This window comes from Nelumbo nucifera, chromosome 1 (genome assembly GCF_055504915.1).
Source record: "Nelumbo nucifera cultivar China Antique chromosome 1, China Antique-T2T, whole genome shotgun sequence".
NCBI lineage: Eukaryota > Viridiplantae > Streptophyta > Magnoliopsida > Proteales > Nelumbonaceae > Nelumbo > Nelumbo nucifera.
Window position 1 is genome coordinate 146,491,385 of NC_142649.1, and position 21,711 is coordinate 146,513,095.

Here is a 21,711-nt window from a genome sequence, read left to right on the forward strand (position 1 = left end):
ATTTAGATTGGTTTGAATCCAAACTCGATCCATTGACATCTATATTATTATCTTATATCAATGGACCAGATATTGACTTAATCCAACCCAATCCAATATAAATTTATTAAAGATGGATCAGGTCTAATCCAATCTAATAAATATTTTGGACCTGATTGGTCCAATCCAATATAATATGTCTTGTTGGTCTATCCAATTTGTCCAAATTGATTTTGGATTGGATGGGGTCCGATCCAAAACCGGTCCATTGGCACCCTTCTTGCTACCTAAGATGTTTAAATGAAATGTTTATATTCTTGAAGCCAAAAAAAAAGAAATATTAATTTATATTCAATTTAACACCACCCAATTATATGGACTCTGATCATCCAATAATCAAATTAAAAATAAATGTTTAGCATCTAGATGCAGATATGATGGTTCTAGAAGAATAGCTAGAACCAAAAAAGAACTATTTTAGAGGTGGGATTTGAGTATTTGATGGTGTATATCCATCTATCATGCATTATCAGTATTCAATAATGCACCGGAATACATCCCTATGCCTAAATGGGCAGCTGATGGAGGAAACACCATTTTGATGTTCTCTCATCACTCCCAGGTTTATATTTCTAGTACAGTCATGTTATCAAACATCATCCAAAAGTAAGGGTGTCAATGGACCGGTTGGATTGGATCCTATAGAGTTGAAAATCAATTTGGATGGATTGGACGAATCAACAAGAAATATTGGATTGGACCAATCTGATCCAAAAAATTTATTAGATTGGATTGTTCGTAACAAATTTATATTGAATTGGGTTGGATTAAGCCAATATCTGATCTATTGATATAAGATAAGAATATATGTGTCAATGAAATGACCAATCTAAATCAAAATAAATTTGAATAGATTGGATGGTTCAGACATTGAATTGAACCGGTTTAAATTGGTTCAAAACATTCATTGGATTGAATTGGATCTAATCCATTTATAATGGACTCACATTATTAGACTGGACCGATTGGATGAAATCCAGTCCAATTGACACCCCTACTCAAAAGGTCATAAATCTGTTTACTTTTGACGGGCTAAAAGACTTTTTATGTGGACCTTGATATTGTGGGTCTTGACCCTACAACGTGTAAAGGGTACAAGGTAGAATATGTGAAAAAGTTGACCCAAAATTTGATTCTGTTATTTACTTGCCCTTTTCCAATATGACTCGCTCAATCAACATCAGAAAATTCTTTTTTCTGCCTAAGATTTATTATTTTAAGCGATCTCATCAATACCTAGCTAATTAAACTCTATTAAGAATATGACCTACTAATGAATCTTTGCTTAATTAATTAAACTACCAAGGATCTAAGGGACCAGTATCTCCAATTCCCTACCTTTGAACCCACCTACAATTGTTGGATTTCATAGGCTTGAATTAAATGCAATAAGACTGGCATCAGAGGAGATCGTCTCTCTCAAACGTCTACTTACATTAGGAACCGTGCCCATGGAACCATATGAATTAAAAAAAAAAAACCCATATTCATCAACTGTAAGTAAGTTAACAACTTTAACACCTCTAATATCTCAATATTTAATTTGGCAACATTTTCGATGCTTCAACCCAATATCTTGCATTAAATTATTCAGTACTACTCAGTGTGACCACGTTAAGGCCGCCCATTCTTCAGTGGCAATTAACTTGCAAAAAATTATAGTTTGTACTTTGTAGAGATCATCAGCTGTTTGGGTGGCCTTCTTTTAGCTCACGCATCGAGCTGATCACGACGGTTGGAGTGTGGACTGTACGTTTACTTACAAAAACTACTACAATTGTCATGAGCTAAAATCAAGAAACTCCTCCTTTGCTGATTTCATAAAGTGCTTAATCAGTGTTGCCTACATGATTTACATCTCCCTTTACTTGAACCAACAAAATCGCCACCTATTTGTCGTAAGCTATAACTTAAAGCTTTAATTTTCAAACCCTCCTTTGAATTACATCATACACATGGCAGCATTCCCCAAAGGCCTTTCCTTTCAAGCATTTCTCCCGCGTCAACTCTCCCCTCCTCCCTCTCCATGCCGATTGGCGATTGCCGCCCTATAAAACTCTCGTAGATGCTACTCTCACTACCTATCTCCTAGGCAATAACCAAGAACAAGACTCCTTCTATAGTCTTCTGATCCATCTTCGTCTTCCCTCCCTCCCTCTCTCATCTCCCTTCCCTTCCGCCCCTTCCACAGTCAAACCCATGAAGACCATGAAGCTAATCTTCACCATAGCCATAGCCACGGCCGTAGTCATCAGTACCCTGACGATCATGACTCCTGCAGCTACCAAAGGGAAACAAGAACAACAGGAAGAGGAGCTACCGATTGCTGCGTATAATGGTTCAGAAACTTCACCTAGGGACCTTTCTTCATCTGAAACATTGCATCATGATCAATCAATTGCAAGCAGAAATAAAAAGGTGGTGAGTCGATTCCTCGCTCAAAACAACAACAACAACCCAAAGGCAAGGGCTGCATCGTCGTCCCAGTGCAACAAGGATATCTCAGTGTGTCTGGCGGAAGGCAGACCAGGGCCTAGCTGTTGCAACAACAAATGTGTGAACGTGACGATAGACAGCAACAACTGTGGAGCTTGCAAGAACAAGTGCAAGTACACAGAGGCATGTTGCAGCGGTGAGTGCGTGAACTTGTCATTCGACAAGAGACACTGCGGCCGTTGCAACAACAGGTGCATGCCTGGTGGCTACTGTATATACGGGATGTGCGACTACGCTTAATTAATCAAACCGTATTGACTCGCCGCAGGTTCGTCAATATTCTTTCGTATACAATAAAAACACCACATATGTCATGGTGGTGCATCTTGTCAAAATTAATTACTACTATCTATTATGCCTGAACTAGAGCTTCTTCAATTGTAATGCTGCTTTTAATAGCTTTTAAGTAATTAATTAATATGTATCACAGTGTATCAGCTCTTTCTACAAGTGCCTGGTGTATGTATAGTATAGACTATGTACTTTCTGTAGGACTAGAGAGAGAGAGAGACCCTTAATTCATGTAAGTGCAGCAGTTTCATTGGTTGAACAAATTGTAGGGAAGTTCTTTTTTGTTCCCTATATACCCTTCTAAAACCTAACATGAATCATCGCTCCTGGATCCAACATAGCGGATCGATCCTCATTAGCTTTACAGTTCATTGGATATGAGATTATAACTATGGTCAATAATCCATAAAAAAAATGCATATAATATATTCGATTAAACGGTGAGATTAGGATCTTTCTACATTAATAGTTTTGGACCATCCCCATATTTTAGTATTTGGAATTAACGCCTCTTAATAATAAAACCCAGCCTGAAGGGCATAGGTGTCAGGAATTCAAAGCCCACAGGCCTCTGATCGCTTCGTTTTTAATTTGTTTCAAAACTAGACTTCTTCATGTACTAGCTAGTATTTAATTGTTAATTGCCAGCTTTGCAAGCAAAAGCTTAAAGCCAGCTTTAACAATAACTAATTACCCAGCTAGCGTTAAGTTGGTGTTACTTCAAAGCAACAAAAAAGAAATGGAAAGCTCGCAGTCAAGGCTGTTGAATTGGCATGAAACCCGGGTATAATCACATGTAAGCTCGTAAAAACACGGATTATGTTTTCATCTTCCAAAGATGGCCGTGGCACCTGCTCTCCTTGATTCCGTACTCCCAGGGAGTATGGTAATTACGCTGCCATTAAAATCCTAGCTGTTAGCCAGCCTACTGGTTAAGATCTGATGTATATACATGGCCATGCCATGCCATGGACTTTATATATAGTAGACAAATTAAAGCAGTATATTTGGATCAATACACTGAATTCATGATTCCTAAAACATCCTTCCTCTTAATTGATCCCCCTGGATATATCAACCGAAGAACAGAGTACCTTGGCTTAGATGTCAGTGGGTTAGGTTAGGGTCAATATATTTGATTTTAGGGTTGGGTTAGAATTTTAATTATTCAACCTGATCTGGATTTGGATTTGGCCTGACCCACCTGTCGGATCATGATACCCTGTATATATATAAAATATTCTTATAATTTTTTGACTTTCAACTCTATAGCTTTAAAGTTAAGATTTATTTACATGTTGGTTTTGATTTTTTAATGGTACAAGTGACATTTTAGATTCTATAAAACAATTTCCTAACTTAAATTAATAGATTTTAGGTCTTTAAAATGTGTTAAAAAATATAATTGAAATATTACGCGGGTCATGTCGGGTCAGGTCATATTTGTGTTAGAGTTGAGGCAAACCTGTGCCAAACCCGATCTGTTGACATCCCTACATTTGTATATGTAATATTACTATATGTAAATTGCCTTGGGATGTCAAAAATGTCTCTATATGTTTCAAAATATTCATTTGGACCTAATTAAATTTTGGGTGCTGAACAAAAATTCAGTTCAATCTTATAGCTAGTCAAGAATTTATTAAATCTAACGATCCACTGAAAATAAAACTCATTGAAAGTTTTGAGGGCCCCATACCATCAATCATGGGAGATTGAGAGTAGGAATGGCAACGGGGCAGGGACGGGGAGCCTCTCCCCATCCCCGTCCCCGCGAAAATACCCATCCCCGCTAACGGGGATAAGGTTATCCCCATTCCCATCCCCACGGGGATCTCCATCCTTGCGAGATCCCCATTCTCTGTAATTTTTTATAATGTTAATAATTTTGTTTTTGTTTTTTATTTTATTTAAAAAATAAAAAATAATAATTAAAAATTATAATCTATTAAAAAAGATTCAAACATATTCAACTATATTTTTAAAATATTAATATATAGACGTATGCGTACATATATAACGTATACATATATATGTATATATATATATATATACATATATATTAGTGGGGATCCCATGGGTGGGGATCGGAGTCCCCGCGGGGCGAGGAGTGCTCTCCCCGTCCCTGCCCTGTCCCCGCTAACGGGAATGAAAATTTCCCCATCTCCGTTCCTGCGGGAGGAAATCATCCCCATCCCCGCCCCATTTGGGGTGGATCCCCACGGGAATCGAAGAAATGGGGAAAATTGCCATCTCTAATTGAAAGGATGTTTAGGTCCCATTCATTGTTTAGGATTTCGTTGGAAATTTAGGCAATGTTTGGTAACACCGCTCCAGAAACAACACTAGAAAGAAAGTTACCAAATGTTGCATTGTTTTCTAGTTTTGGAGAACAATTTGAGAAATAAAGATTCCTCTCAAGGCAATAATTTCAATGTGGACCCAGTCTCATTGCTGGGACTGGGAGTAGGAGAGGAGAGGACAATTGAACAATAAAACATCTTGGCAAAGAATATAATAAGAACCCTGTATTCTTTCTCATGTCCTCATTTTTGGAAAACAACTTCCAATTAAAATATTGGAAACTAAGGGTCCCTTTGGTTTATGATCGGAACCGGAATGGAAATCCGTTAGAATTAGAATCGGAATGGGAATAGTCTATTTCCCCTACCTGTTTGGTTCAGACAGGAATTGGAATCGGATTCCAATTGATGTTGTTTGGTTCATTAAGAGGCTAAAACCGTTTGTGTGTCAAATACAATACATACACATTAGGTGGTGAGCAAACCCCAAAACCGTGTTGACATAAACACGGTTTTGGGAATGATAAAGAAGTCAGTCTCTATTATGTAATCACATTCCCAAAAGTAGTGTTGATGGCGTTGATCAATTATGTTCGAACTTTGAACTCCCAGGATCTCAGCCTCTATTGTGTAATTACAATTTGGGAATGTGATTCCCATTCCGGGGGAGGGGTTGGGAATGGTCATTTCCCCATCCTTCTTTTCATTCCCATTCTGGTCGATTAAACATCCGAAAATGGAATGACCCATTTTGATTCCGATTCCAAGGTTCTATTCTCTTGAACCAAATAGACCTTAAGTTATATGCCAGGTTTATATTAGGCTCAATTTAAAAGGAGTACAAATACAAATATGTAGAGTGCAAAACATTATATTTTATATGTATTTTGATTTATACTCTTTCCAAACTAAGCATTAATAACTAAACATCATGAATTTTAGTTACTTGAAATTCCTTTGTCAAATATATTAAACCTAATAATAACTTGACAAATAGTTGACAAACTTTTTCTTAAATCCAATGAATTGGAATGCACGTGTAGTATATGGAATGAAGATTACAAAAAAGGGGGCTTATTATTCAATCGCAATCAGAAATCCTAATGCATTCGTACAGATCGGAACAGTTAAAAAGAGGAATTTATCACAATTCACCGGCGGGGGTGTAAGATAGGGGTAGTTTTGTTGTTTGAGTTTTAGTAATCATTTAAAAAAAAGTTGTATTATTCTAAAACATTAGAAACATGTGTTATATTCATTGTTTTTGAACCGTTATTGATCCAAACGGTCGGACCATTCAGCCTAGGAATTCTCCGGGCAATTGGTTTTGTTTTACCCCAAATTTGATCTCTGGCAAAAAACCATTGAATTGATCAACGACATGCTGATTTAGGTGGTCAAACCGCTAACCTATTCGACCTGTTTAATATTTTTTACCATTTTTCATTTTAATTATTTTTTATTTTTCATTGAAATAGGCTATTTATTCTTTTGAACTAGATAGTCAAACTGTCGACCCAAAAACTAGTGGCCATAATGGTTTTAGTTTACAATGAGTTTTTAAAACCTTGATTCCATTTGCCTTCTCTGTCTCATGCACATTGGACATTTCATAACAAGTTTAAAATGCTTGAGCATCCGATTATGTTATTATTGGAAACAATGAAATGAAACTACAAACTTAGGCCTTACATCTGGCCATAACAACTAAGAAAGTGATGACAATGCAACAGGTCCATTTATAGCAGATTCATTATGAAACATAATGTCATTTGTCTTTTACAGAGAATGGTTTAGACTTCGTCTAATTGTACATTGTACAATTCGAATTCGGATCTCCTACACATTCGTGCCTCTAGAACTTCCTGAACATCAAATCAGAATGTGTCATGTCAGCATCCTCTCATGCTTAAATCTCACATGTGTGAGTGGGAGTAACAACATTTTAAACTTTCTCCCATCCTGTTTTTAATATATTAAAATTCTAAAACAAATAAAAAATAAGAATTTATAGAACTGAATATCACTAAGAAGAAAAACAACTAATAAGAGTTTTGACTTCTAAGAATTGAATGCTTGAGGCTGAGACGGTTCTCTAACTTTTACACGATTATCAAGTGGGATCAACAATTGAGGTAAGGTATTGAATTGAACAGAAAATTAGGAGCGATGACATATGCTCTGTATTTCATTGATCTCAGTTGGTGTTTGGTTTACTTAACAACATCGAGTGAGATATGAGAGGGAATTATCTCAGCCAGGCGTTTGATTATCTGAACCCTTAAGGCAATGGAAATCCAGAAGAAAAAAATAAACAATTTAAACAAAAAGCTTATTTGAGTTTAAAATCTTGTGAAAATCGGTGGTTGTTGAATGATTCTCTACAGGGATGAATGTACAGGAAATCCTGTGATCCTAGTTGAGGTTTGGTTGATAGTTGATAGTTAACAGCAAAGTAAAAGATATGAGAGAAAGTCGTTCTAGCCAGGCGTTCGATCCTCCAAACCCTTATTCCTGTTTTTCTTTTAGGCCCCGTTTGCTTTTCGATAAGTTATTTACCCAGGTAAGTGCAGTTACTTGGGTAAGTTTTTCTTGGGAAACACTTACCCAGGCAAGTGCATTTACCCATGTTCTTTTATTTCCCAAGTAAAAAAGAAAATGACCATTTTAACCATAAAAATCCATTATTAAATGACCATTTTACCCGGGTAAGTGTTGGAATCTTTCCCCCCAGGTGGAAAAGTTATTTACCCACCTAGGAGATGGGTATACCCAGGAAAATAAACTTTCCCTCATCCCCACATTAATCTGAAAAAAGAAATTGATATTCTTGGTCAATGGGAACCGAAATCCCACTGACCAACTTTCTCCTCTCTCAAAATCTAAAAAATGAATAACCCTGTTAGTTCATTGGAGAAAGATTTGAAAAAATAGAAAAAAGAAACCCTTCTAACCCCGGTTTTTTATTTGTTTTAGAATTTTATAAAATTTAATATATTAAAATTAGGATGGGAGAACAATATATTACACCCACTTTCACATGTGAGATTTAAATATGAGAGGGTACTGATATAGCACCCTTTGATTTGATGTATGAGAAGCTCTTAGACGGATGTACAAGAGATCTGGACTGGTACAATTCAGCCATTTGTAATCCGGACAAAATTTTGGACATCACTCCTTATGTCATCCTTTGCCGTCTCCCATCCTTCACTTTTTTGAACCAGTTGGGCTACGTTTCTGGATTGAGCTTCGATAAAAATCGGCATGATTGGATGAGATTGTTGCATTTGCATACATATATGGAACCAGTTCGGTAGTTCATCCATCTCCACACAATCTCAATCCATCTCTGTCGACACGAACACCCCACCGAATGGGCTCAGGAGGATAAAGATATATATGGTGGTCCTGGACTGCTTGGTCCAATAGTCTTCAGGAGCTTGGAGCACTCAAAGTGAAAATGGTGGGAACGTTGACGTGTTAACAAATTACAGGTTTGCGTGTATATAAGGAGCAAAGGTTATCTACGTGTTTAAAAGAGAATTGGCAATTGGCTGATGGGATTTTACATCGGAATTTCTTTGTTCACAAATATTAGATAGATGTCAACACTGTTTTCAAAACCGGACCGGATTGGACAGTCGGACCAGAAAAACCGGGAACAGGTCATTTGACCGGTTCTATTTTCCTCTAAAATTGTTTTTTCCTCCAAAACCATTGATTTTGATCAGCAAACTGCTGAACAGGCCGGTTAACTGTTTGAACCGTTCGAATGATTTTGACCGTTTTTCAATTCTTTTATTTTTATTTTTTAATTTATTTTTTTGTCAGCATGAGCTGGCCATTCGGGTCGAACGGTCACCGGTTCGTTTTTAAAAACCATGGTTGTCAAAGCTCTCTACCTATACATAAAAAAAAAAACGCTCTCCTTCCTCTTAAAGTTTTTTTTTTTCTTTGTTTTTTGAAAAGGATAAAGTATGATTTATAAAATGAACAAAAAAAAAGGAGGTATACAAGGAGTATACGCTGGGAGATCCTGCAACTCCAAAAAGGGATAGAGCCCAACCCACAAAATGCAAATACAAGTTCCTGTCATTGGCAGTGCAAATGATTTGAGTGTAAATTCTGAGTTATTTTTGTTTTAAATTTTGCTTATTTTGTTTGATTGCAGTACAAATGAAGTAATTAAGACATGAACTAGAATAAAATAAAACAAAATAAAATTAAACAATAATTTGCATTTTTTATATTTGCACTCCCATGCATATGTAGTATAACGAAACACAGCCTTATTCTCATTTTGAATGTTCTTGGAATTTGTGTTTTACTGTCATGTTCAATGCACAAATGCATCGTTCCTAAACACCTACAAAACTAAATTAGAGTGCATATATGCAACGGACTAGTGTTTGCACTCTTCCCAAACAGACCCTAAAGCTCAATCAAAAAGCGTGTTCTCCAATTTCTAGTTTGAAGAACATCGTTTTGTTTTAAATCATACAATACGTCTCATAATCTTTAATAAATCATACAATATATGCATTCCAACTTTTCTTTATTTAAAAAAGAAAATCATTTTGGTGGTTTTAAAAACATGAATTGTTTTTTTAAAGAAACCCAACTTGTTTTTGCTTCTCAAAACAAAAACATGGTTAGGTTAATTACTTCCTTATGAGTGTCGATACAAATTTCGTATATTTCAGTTAACACAAAATATGGAGACAAATTACAAAATGAAGAAAACAAACAAGGGAATGAACTCTCTTTGATTTCTGCTCAATGATGTGAGCAACATCTGATTAACGGTCAAATTTGGTGAAGACAAGGGCGTTGGTGTATTTCTCGTACTTCTTAAACTATTACTGTAGATTTTCTTGATTATGGTGATTTGGGAGATTTGGTGTAGATTTTTTCACTCCGGGCTTTGTGCTTGATCGGCTATGAAGAAGGTGCTTCTCTAAGAATGGCCTTTTGTGGTGGCTTGATTTTCTTTGGAGAACTTGAATCCAAGTGCGTTGTAGAGAACGAATAAGTTTTTCCCTTCTTTCTTCTCTCTTGATCTTATTGTTGCTGGAGGTTGCAGGAGCTTGTGGTTTCTTGCAATATTCAGTTTTGGTGTCTGAGAGATTCTTGTAGTGTGATTCTCTCAAAAGGGAGAAAAATGGCCTTCTTTCTTCCTAGGCAAGGCTATTTATAGCCAAGGGTTAAGGCTGCCACCTCAGCCTACTTATCTAACCAATCCCATGTGAGTGGGGTGTTGGGTTTGAATTAACTCGTATACATGCACCATTATGTAGGAGTTAGTGGTCTTGCTAATGAGACCACCCTATTACAATAGGAGATGGGCTAGATTGGACTTGATACACTTGAATGCTTAGGCCATTAAGACATTTGCCAGAATGTCAGTAGATTTCCCTGCTGTCGGTAGATTTCCCTGCTTGGAATGAAATCCATAAGAAGGATTTTCCCTGCTGTCGGTAGATTTCAATTTATGATCTCCTCATAAAAACATTCACCAGAATTTGATACACGAGTTCGAGTACTTCACTCTTAGCCAACTAGTTAAATGCCTTGTAGTTCTAGTTACTTACATCATTCCAACCTTTCTCACATTGTACTTTTCTGTAATTCTCCTCCATCGGCAAATCATGGTTTAAAGCTCCAATTAAGAGTCACAAAGCTTGTGGCTAAGTTGGTATTGCAACAATATATCACCTTTAATAAAGACTTCTGAATGAAGCCAGAGATAATTCCCCGAATTTCCCTTCCCCTTTTTCTTGTGGGGTAATTTGTTTTTTCTCTTCTTGCTGTGGCATGACTTAACTAATTGTGTGTTCATAAAATTGTGAAACCATTGACTGGACCATCTTGATCATATAATTATTCTTTGTGACATCGAGAGTAATTTGAACTTTATCATGGAGTGTCAAATTCCTTTCTTCTTTTATTTACTTGCAGCCACTTTAAGCATTGATGTTCGAATTAGTTCAATTCCACATTTGTCTCTTTTTGTCGGTATGGAATTTCATAGTTGTAATCTTGTTCATGTAGGACTACAGATTTGGTAAGTCAACTATGTGTCATCCGTTGTCAAAGCGCCATCTATTATCAAGGTATCATGAATTTCACTTCATTTCTATAAGACTTGACGGGTTAGAACTTCACCAATTGGCACATCAACAGTAGGCCCTTGCAGACCTTCAACGGTCCGGGGTCTCTAGGTCCAGAGCTTCGTTGGTTTTCGGGTTTGAGGTCTCTTAGATTTAAGGATTAGCCTAATAGATATTCTTCACCAAAGAGTCACGACATGTAGAGCTTTATCGGCAACAGGCCCTCGCAGACTTTCAATGGTCTGAGGTCTCTAAGTCCAGAGCTTCGTTGGCTTTCAGGTCTGAGGTCTCTTGGACTTAGGGATTAGCTTGCATAGAGATTCTTCACCAAAGAGTTATAGCATGCTGTACTTCATCAGCAACAGGCCCTCGTAGACCTTCAATGGTCCGGAGTCCCTGGGTCCAGAGCTTCGTAGACTTTTGGGCTTGAAGTCTCTTGGGTTTAGGGATTAGCTTGCATAGAGCTTCTTTACCAAAGAGTACCATAAATATCTTGTTTCTTTAGTTTAAAATGAATATTTCATATGGTACTGGCACTCTTATTTTTGCTTAAGCAGGTAATGGCTTTTTCTGTTTCACCTTGTCACAATGTCTCTTCATCACCTCCTACACCTTCTCTGCCAAGGAGTGCCTCAAGAAGGGTGGATGATGGAGCATGTGGATCCCGCATTGAAGGGATAGTTCCTTCGCTTTCCTAACGTACTGGTAAAGGCTCATGGGTCGAGGAGTGCTCATTACACAGAGCTCGTAGTTGTCGTTGACGAGTCGCTGAAAGGTCCCTATGGTCAAAGTGGAGTTGAATCAGAACCTCTTTTGAGGATGACAGAGATTAGTTGGTACCCCGGAAGCCATGAAATGCACAAAGGGGATCATATTACCACGTCTAGGCACCCATGCTTAAAACATCCCTTCCACCATACCACTACAAACAATCGCCCATTTCTCTATATTGTAGAGAAGATATGACAAGGGTCCACGAAATGGGGTTTTAATCTGAACCCAAGAGGGGAGATTCAATATCTTAGTGGATTTTGGGATTGGGGTCGTGAAGTATTCAGCCATCTTCGAGACATAGGGAACATGAGAGAGTTGAGTCGAGTGGTCCATACAGCTACTTGTGTGTATAGTCGGCCCGACAACATTTATAGAGCCCTATGTGAGGTTTGGTGCCCTGAAACGAACACCTTTGTGACCAGTCGATGTGAAATCGGAATATCTCTTTGGGACATTCGATAGATCTCAGGCCTTTCCATTGGTGGAGAATATTATGAGGAAGTGATTCCCAGCTTAGAGGAGCTAATGTCTTCTAGTCCAGATGGTTTGCCTCGTTCATGCCAAAATTTGTTCGAAGCCTATGCTCAGCTTGCCTTCAAAAAAGGATCTGACTGAGTTACTCATGCAGATTGGCTCGAGTTCTGGTATACAACAAATGAAAGAATTCTGAATCCTCACTTTTTCCAGGATTATAAAGATGCCAAGTTTGGATATGATTTCAACAAGAAGACCAAGGAATATTATTTAATCAGGAAAATCTATAGGCCTTTGTAAATGAGAAGAAAGCAGCTCAGTTCTAAGAGGTGCAAAGAAAATCCATTTGTTGGGTTAGGATTTCTTAGGGATCAAGTAGTTGAGAATGAAGCCTAGATAGCAGCCTACTTAGCTTTGTGGTTGTGTTGCTTTGTCTTGCCCTCAAATGACCTTAACGTTCTTCGTCCTAGAACATTCAAAGCAACATCACGAATAGCTCATGGCATTACATATAGCTTGGTTCCTCCTGTGCTAGCAAGCATTTATCAGGGTCTTTCCAACATATACACAAGTAAAGCAACATCACGAAGACGAACTTTCTTGTTGAACAAACGAGCCAAACGAGCTTGGTAGCACTCTTTTCTTTGTTGAGCTTCTAACCTCTTCTCGTCTAGTGCTTCGAGATCAGCTAGTTGTAGCTTTGCATTCTCATCTTTTGTAATTCCCACTTGGATAGCCATCCTTAGGGAGTCCATTTGTCTCTCTAAGGGAAGTACAACTTTTACACCATATACTAAAGCAAAAGAAATTGCATTTGTAGCGGTGTGGTAAGATGTTCGATAAGCCCATAAGGCCTCATCCAAACTTTCATGCCAATACACAATCTTCTCAAGTAACTTATAGAGAGTTTTGTTGAAGGCCTCTGCAAGTCCATTGGCCGCTACCTTGTACATGGTTGAAAACCTCTACTTAATGCCAAACTTGTCACAAATCTGTGTCACCAATGCTGCTGAGAATGTGAGTTCGAAGAAAGTTGACAACATCTTCTTTCTTTACTTCTCGAAGAGTTCCCAATCTGCTAGAATAGGGTGATCTCCAAGGAAGTCTGCCAGTGCCTGTCCTTTCACAGCCATCTGTGCCAGAGGATCATCACTTGAAGCCATTCCCAGAGATACCTTATGACGATACTATTGGCACAGATGTCATAGAGAATATAGTGGATGTACTGAGAGATAGCATCAATGACTTTTCTCCTCCTGATGATGAAGCACTTGGGCATGCATTTTCTAATATGCAAAGCAAAGAGCACACTGAGGAAGCACAATCCCTTTCATCCCACCATTCTCATAGTGCCATATCTTCCAATTCTCATAATTCTTCCTCTCCTTGTTCAAGGGGTCCTTTTACAAATAAAACAGTGCCAGAGTTTTCAAGTTACTCCAAGAGGTCTACTAGTCCTTTTGGAGATTCTGTGGCATGTGCACACTTCCTTAACATGGAAGGAATAAAAAGCTTCCTAAAAGATGAGTTGGAGCCTATAAGCAAGAAAGGTTTCAATTACATGAAGGGTTGGCGGACAACCAAGTTTCCTTAGATTATAGAGGTCCTTGAGGATGTTTTCCACCTTGATACTTCTCTCTTGATTCAAAAAGTTGATTCATTGTTATCATGCGTAGAGGATTATCTTGCTCAGAAAGATATCATTAAGAATTCTCCAATCAAAAAGCAAAAGGAGAAAAATTATCAAATTTATCAACAAAGGTAGTTGCACATGCGAAGAACACATTTTTTATCAATAGTCAAAGGAATCAAATTAAAGCAGATCTTGCCATTGTCGAATATGCGCGATGTCAAATCGAGGAAAAGTTTCAAGGACGTGGGGATGAGAGGCAAAAAATAGAGGAGAAACATTTTTCCTTATTATCCCAAGATAGTGTCCTTTCCCAAGACCAACAAGAGGCTGAGGTGGCACTTGCAGCTGCTAAGGCTCGATATGATGAGCTAAGGCAAGCGAAAGTTTCAAACAAAGAAGTGCAGGACATAGACAAGATGAGGACTTAACTTCTAGAGCCATTTGAGTCTCTCTCGAAAGCCAATTGGATTCACCAAGGTCCCAAGCAATAGAATGTTTTGGAGAGAATTTTCCAATTTCTTCATTTTTTTTGCATTGTAAATGACGTATTTGAGAAAATAAAGTTAAAGTTCCCATTTTCTATCTTTAAAAGAAAGAAGAAACATTTATGTTTGACATTTATTTTAATCCATTCACAATTTAGGCTCATGCGGGCCAAAAGCGTTACAATGAAAAAGACTATGGGTAGTACCTCTTAAGGTACTTTCCATTAATGGGCCCAAGACGTAGACCCTCTGGTGTGACAAAGAGATAAACACCATTAGTGTAGACTTCTTTCACTGTGTGAGGCCTATCCCATTTAGGGTCAAATTTCCTCCCTAAACGGTGTGAGAGAACAATAGGTCGTCGAACAGCAAGGACAAGATCTCCTTTCTTAAAGGAGTGAAGACGAACTTTCTTGTTGAACAAACGAGCCAAACGAGCTTGGTAGCACTCTTTTCTTTGTTGAGCTTCTAACCTCTTCTCGTCTAGTGCTTCGAGATCAGCTAGTGCTTCGAGATCAGCTAGTTGTAGCTTTGCATTCTCATCTTTTGTAATTCCCACTTGGATAGCCATCCTTAGGGAGTCCATTTGTCTCTCTAAGGGAAGTACAACTTTTACACCATATACTAAAGCAAAAGAAGTTGCATTTGTAGCGGTGTGGTAAGATGTTCGATAAGCCCATAAGGCCTCATCCAAACTTTCATGCCAATACACAATCTTCTCAAGTAACTTATAGAGAGTTTTGTTGAAGGCCTCTGCAAGTCCATTGGCCGCTACCTTGTACATGGTTGAAAACCTCTACTTAATGCCAAACTTGTCACAAATCTGTGTCACCAATGCTGCTGAGAATGTGAGTTCGGAGAAAGTTGACAACATCTTCTTTCTTTACTTCTCGAAGAGGAACCGCTTCAGCCCATTTGGAAAAGTAATCCGTTAATGCTAGGATGAAGAGGTGTTGGCGAGAAGACTTAGGCAAAGGACCAACCACATCAAGTCCCCATGCATCAAATGGCCATGATGCAACTATGGGATGTAGAGGTTCTGGTGGTTGGCGAATAAAATCCCCATGAATTTGGCATGCCTGACATTTTTTGGCATATTCAATTGAGTCTTGTACCATTGTTGGCCAATAGAAGCACATTCGCTTAAGGCGATCATGGAGCTTAGGTCCTGATTGATGAGCACCACAAACTCCAGAGTGTGCTTGGTCGAATGCACTTTGGACTTTGTGTCCGTGGATACACCTCATGTAGACATCATTGAAGGAGCGTCTGTAGGGGATGTCATTGTAAAATAGGAAACGAGTTGCTCGACGTCGTATCTCAGCTCTACGCTTAGGATTTTCAGGCAACTTTCCATGCTGCAAATAGTCGATGAAGGGTTGTCTCTAGTCCTCGACATCTATAGTGAATACAGAAGCCACATTGCTTTTTGCTTTATCTCTCCTTCAGGTGACTTAGGGGGCAGAACCCATTTTGCACAAACGGGTATTGTTGTTGCTTCATCACCCGTGAGTTCTAAGACTGCATACTCTGTCTACAATTGGTTGATTATCAATTTCGAATCCCCATAGACTGTGAGGTAGTGAATTCCCAAGTCAAGAGCCATTTCTAAGCCAGTGATTAAAGCTTGGTACTCTACCATGTTGTTAGAGCAAAGCTCAGTTAAGACAAATGAGTATGTGAGGATTTTTCTTTGTGGCGAGACAAATACAACACCGACACCCGCACCATCTTTGCGTGCTGCTCCATCAAAAAACATCAATCATGCTGGTAAGATGTCTATGTAGAAAACCTCTTCATCAGGAAGGTTTTCGAAGAGTTCCCAATCTGCTAGAATAGGGTGATCTCCAAGGAAGTCTGCCAGTGCCTGTCCTTTCACAACCTTCTGTCAGACATAGGTGATGCCAAATTCTGACAAGAGGAGAGCCCATTTATCAAATCTCCTTGAAAGTATAGGTCGTGTCATGATGTACTTGAGGGGGTCTGCCCTTGAGATGAGGTGGACATTATTTGCCAATATGTAATGCCGTAACTTCTTTGTGGCAAAGGTGAGAGCAAGACAAGTCTTCTCTATGAGTGAGTAGTTCAACTCAGCACCTATTAGTGTCTGACTGAGGTAGTAGAGTGCATTCTCTTTTCCTCCTCATTGACTTGTGCCAACAAGGCTCCCAATGATTACTCTTGTGTAGCGATGCATAAAATGAACGACTTCTCAGGGATTGGTGTGACAAGTACTGGAGGTTTGAGAAGGTATTGCTTTATGCTTTCTAAGGCATTTTTGCAAGCCTTATCCCACTCAAATGGGATCCTTTTTCATCAGTTTGTTGAACGGTTGACAACGTCCTACCAGGTTGGAGATGAACTATTGAATGTAAGTCAGTCGTCCTTGGAGACTCTTCAACTCTTGTAGGTTCCGCAGCTCTGGCATGTTTTGGATGGCGTCAATCAGTGATTGATTAATTTCAATCCCCCGATGGCGAACAATGAACCCGAGGAACTTGCTTGAGGTGACTCCAAATGCACACTTGAGAGGGTTCGCCTTTAGTTGATACCTCCTTAGCCTATTGAAGATGTTACGCAGATCATCGAGATGGTCTTCTCTCTTCTTAGACTTAACAACCAAGTCATCGCCGTAGCACTTGACCTTCTTGGGAAGAATGTCATCGAAGATCCGCTACATCGCGCGCTGGTACGTAGCACCGGCATTCTTAAGCCCGAAAGGCATCACTTTGTAATAGTAGATCCCCTTTGGTGTTCGGACGGCCGTGAGCTCTTCATCCTTAGGTGCCATGATAATTTGGTTGTATCTAGATGAACCGTCCATGAAGGATAATGCATCATGGCCTGTAATTGCATCTACCATGAGTTCAGTGATAGGCAAAGGAAAGTCGTCTTTTGGACAAACTTGATTTAGGTCTCGGAAGTCAACACAGACTTGAATTTGACTATTCTTCTTCCTCATAGGGACAATGTTTGCAATCCAAGTTGGATACTTCACCTCCCGAATGAAACCATCTTCAATGAGCTTGTTGATTTCTGCTTCAATTTGTGGAATCAACTCGGGTGAGAATCGATGTTGTGCTTGCTTGATTGGTCGTACCCCGTGCCTAATAGAGAGGTGGTGGACAACAGCCTTTGGGTCTAACTTGGGCATCTCCTTGTATGTCCAAGCAAAGACATCCTTATGCTCCTGAAGTAGTTTAAAGTATTTGGCTTCTTTTTCAGGGCTAAGGAGTGCACTGATGTAGATAGGTCTAGGTTCCTCTTCAATGCCAAGGTTCAACTGCTTCAGGTCATCCACTGTTGCTTGGCCTCCTTTTTCAAAGGTAGGTGGAACAGGTTCAAGTTCTTCGTATGAAGAAGTGCTTGATAGTTATTCGTCATCTTTCTCCTCAATAGTGATGTGATTAACCGAGACAATGTCTTCATCCTCAGTTAGTCCTTCACTTTGTTCTTCTATGTCTTGTCCTAGTTAAAAGTTGAACTTTGATTGAGAAGATGATGGAGATGTGATGACAATAGTCTATTGTCTAATTATCAATGTCTCATTAGAGGAAACTTCCAAGTTCATCACCCTCTTCATACGAGAAGGAACAACACTCCGAGGCTCTAACTTTTCCTTTGTAGAAATGGTTCATTGTAGGCTGACTTTGTTGTCGGTCCTTTTTTTCATATGGGCACCCTTGGACCTATGCGGGAGAGTACTGAAGTCCTTTGTGGTTGAGCAGATGATGTTGGAACAGCATCTTGTCTTTCGAGCCTGTTGAACACTGATTGTCTTTCTCTCGGTTCTCCTAGCCGGTCGAAGATTGAACTCCATTGTGTATGCTTCTTTCCTTCTTGTCCACCACTTCTACGGTGATGTGGTTGGATGGCGCCTTCCTCTGTAAAATTTGAGTTGGTGGATTTCGATGGTATCCTAAGCCAACATTTTGCTGAGGGATGTGAGACCCTCCACTTTGTAAAGCTCTTTGTGTCTTTGTTAGGCCATAGGCTTGTCCACTTGTAAGGATTGGCTCAAGGTTCCCTAACTGAACTAAAAATAGGCCAAAAAGAAAAGAAATGTTAGGGACTTGAATACAAGCATTGGCCCAATTTAATGACTTCAACTTTTATGTTAGAGGTGATGTCTGAATCTGTGTAAATCTTATATGCATATACAAACATCTTGATTTTGGCAACAACCAACAAGTTTTGTTGTTTGAGTTTTAGTAATCATTTAAAAAAAGTTGTATTATTCTAAAACATTAGAAACATGTATTCTATTCATTGTTTTTGAACTGTCATTGACCCAAACAGTCGGACCATTCAGCTTAGGAACTCTCCAAGCAATTGGTTATGTTTTATCCCAAATTTGGTCTCTGACCAAAAACTATTGAATTGATCAATGACATACTGATCCAGGTGGTCAAACCGCTAACCTATTCGACCTGTTTAATATTTTTTACCATTTTTCATTTTAATTATTTTTTATTTTTCATTGAATAGGCTATTTATTCTTTTGAACCAGACAGTCAAACTGTCGACCCAAAAACTAGTGGCCATAATGGTTTTAGTTTACAATGAGTTTTTAAAACCTTGATTCCATTTGCCTTCTCTGTCTCATGCACATCGGACATTTCATAACAAGTTTAAAATGCTTGAGCATCCGATTATGTTATTATTGGAAACAATGAAATGAAACTACAAACTTAGGCCTTACATCTAGCCATAACAACTAAGAAAGTGATGACAATGCAACAGGTCCATTTATAGTAGATTCATTATGAAACATAATGTTATTTGTCTTTTACAGAGATTGGTTTAGACTTCGTCTAATTGTACATTGTACAATTCGAATTCGGATCTCCTACACATTCGTGCCTCTAGAACTTCCTGAACATCAAATCAGAATGTGTCATGTCAGCATCCTTTCATGCTTAAATCTCACATGTGCGAGTGGGGGTAGCAACGTTTTAAACTTCCTTCCATCATGTTTTTAATATATTAAAACTTATATTAAAATTCTAAAACAAATAAAAAACAGAAGTTAGGGTTTCTTCTTCATACTTCGTTCAAATAAAAAATAAGAATTTATAGAATTGAATATCACTAAGAAGAAAAAACCACTAATAAGAGTTTTGACTTCTAAGAATTGAATGCCTAAGACTGAGACAATTCCCTAAATTTTACACGATTATCAACTGGGATCAACAATTGAGGTAAGGTATTGAGTGGATCAGAAAATTAGGAGCAATACATATGCTCTGTATTTCATTGATCCCACGATTATCAACTGGGATCAACAATTGAGGTAAGGTATTGAGTGGAATAGAAAATTAGGAGCAATGACATATGCTCTGTATTTCATTGATCCCAGTTGGTGTTTGATTTACTTAACAACATCGAGTGAGATATGAGAGAGAATTATCTCAGCCAGGCGTTTGATTATCTAAACCCTTAAGGCGATGGAAATCCAGAAGAAAAAAAAAACAATTGAAACAAAAAGCTTATTTGAGTTTCAAATCTTATGAAAATCGGTGGTTATTGAATGATTCTCTATAAGGATGAATGTACAGGAAATCCTGTGATCCCAGTTGAGGTTTGGTTGATAGTTGATACTTAATAGCAGAGTGAAAGATATGAGAGAAAGTCATTCTAGTTAGGCGTTCGGTCCTTTGAACCCTTATTCCTTTTTTTCTTCTAGGCCCCCCGTTTGCTTTTCGGTATGTTATTTACCTCGGTAAATGCAGTTATTTGGGTAAGTTTTTCTTGGGAAACACTTACTTAGGCAAGTGTATTTTACCCATGTTCTTTTATTTCCCAAGTAAAAGAAAATGACCATTTTAGCCATAAAAATCCATTATTAAATGACCATTTTACCTGGGTAAGTGTTGGAATCTTTCCCCTTAGGTGGAAAAGTTATTTACTCACCTAAGAGATGGGTATCACTTACCCAAGAAAATAATGGAAACCAAAATCCCATTAATCTGAAAAAAGAAACATGGTATATTTCCCCCCAGGGAAAATAAACTTTCCTTGGTCCCTATATTAATCTAAAAAAAGAACATGATATTCTTGGTTAATGGGAACCAAAATCCCATTGACCAACTATCTTCTCTCTCAAAATCCAAAAAAGGAACGCCCCCTAATGTTATTTGGTTTCTTCATTGGAGAAAGATTTAAATAAAATAGGAAGAAGAAACCCTTCTAACCCCTGTTTTTTATTTGCTTTAGAATTTTATAAAATTTAATATATTAAAAATAGGATGGGAGAACAATTATAAAATATATTACACCCACTTTCACATGAGAAATTTAAGCATGAGAGAGTGCTCATATAGGACTCTTTGATTTGATGTATGAGGAGCTCTTGGTCGGATGTGAAGAGATCTGGACTCGTACAATTCAGCCATTTGTAACTGGACAAAATTTTGGACATCACTCCTTATGTCATCCTTTGCCGTATCTCATCCTTTTCACTTTTTTGAATCAGTTGGGCTACGTTTCTAGATTGAGTTTCGATAAAATTTGGCATGAGTGGATGAGATTTTTTCTTCATTTTCTAGATTGGGCTACGTTTCTAAATGACAATTGGCTGATGGGAATTTACATCGGAATTTCTTTGTTCACAATTGGCAATTGACGTGTAAAGCTGTTTTTTTTTGAAAAGGATAAAGTATGATTTATAAAATGAAGAAAAAAAAATAAAGAAGGTATACAAGGAGTATACGCTGGGAGATCCTACAACTCCTCCAAAAAGGGAGAGAGCACAACCCACAAAATGCAAATACAGGCTCCTGTCATTGGCAGTGCAAATGATTTAAGTGTAAATTATGAGTTATTTAGGTTTTAAACTTTAGTTTATTTTGTTTGGTTGCAGTACAAATGTAGTAAATTAAGATATGAAGCAGAATAAAGTAAACCCAAAATAAAATTAAACAAGAATTTGTATTTTTTAGATTAGCACTTCTATGCATTTGTACTATTATAAATAAAATTGCAGTGCAACCATACACAGCCTTACTCTCATTTTGAATGTACATGTATTGGAATTTGTGTTTTGTTGTCATGTTTAATGCACAAATGCATCGTTCCTAAACAGCTACAAAACTAAATTAGGG

General features: G+C 38.1%; 2 protein-coding genes across 2 annotated transcripts; both read right to left on the reverse strand.

Annotated features, from left to right (window-relative positions):
• Positions 1-13,035: 13,035 nt before the first annotated feature.
• Positions 13,036-13,443, reverse strand: LOC148803957 (uncharacterized). The gene has a single exon (XM_088898710.1). The coding sequence runs from the start codon at positions 13,441-13,443 to the stop codon at positions 13,036-13,038; it is 408 nt and encodes a 135-aa protein (XP_088754836.1).
• Positions 13,444-14,801: 1,358 nt separating this feature from the next.
• On the reverse strand, positions 14,802-15,392 carry LOC148803958 (uncharacterized). The gene has a single exon (XM_088898715.1). It carries the CDS (start codon positions 15,390-15,392, stop codon positions 14,802-14,804), a length of 591 nt encoding a protein of 196 aa, XP_088754841.1.
• Positions 15,393-21,711: the final 6,319 nt, after the last annotated feature.

Coding starts and splice junctions, on each gene's coding strand:
- LOC148803957 (XM_088898710.1), bottom strand. CDS start 13,443: ATGTACAAGGTAGCGGCCAATGGACTTGCAGAGGCCTTCAACAAAACT.
- LOC148803958 (XM_088898715.1), bottom strand. CDS start 15,392: ATGTACAAGGTAGCGGCCAATGGACTTGCAGAGGCCTTCAACAAAACT.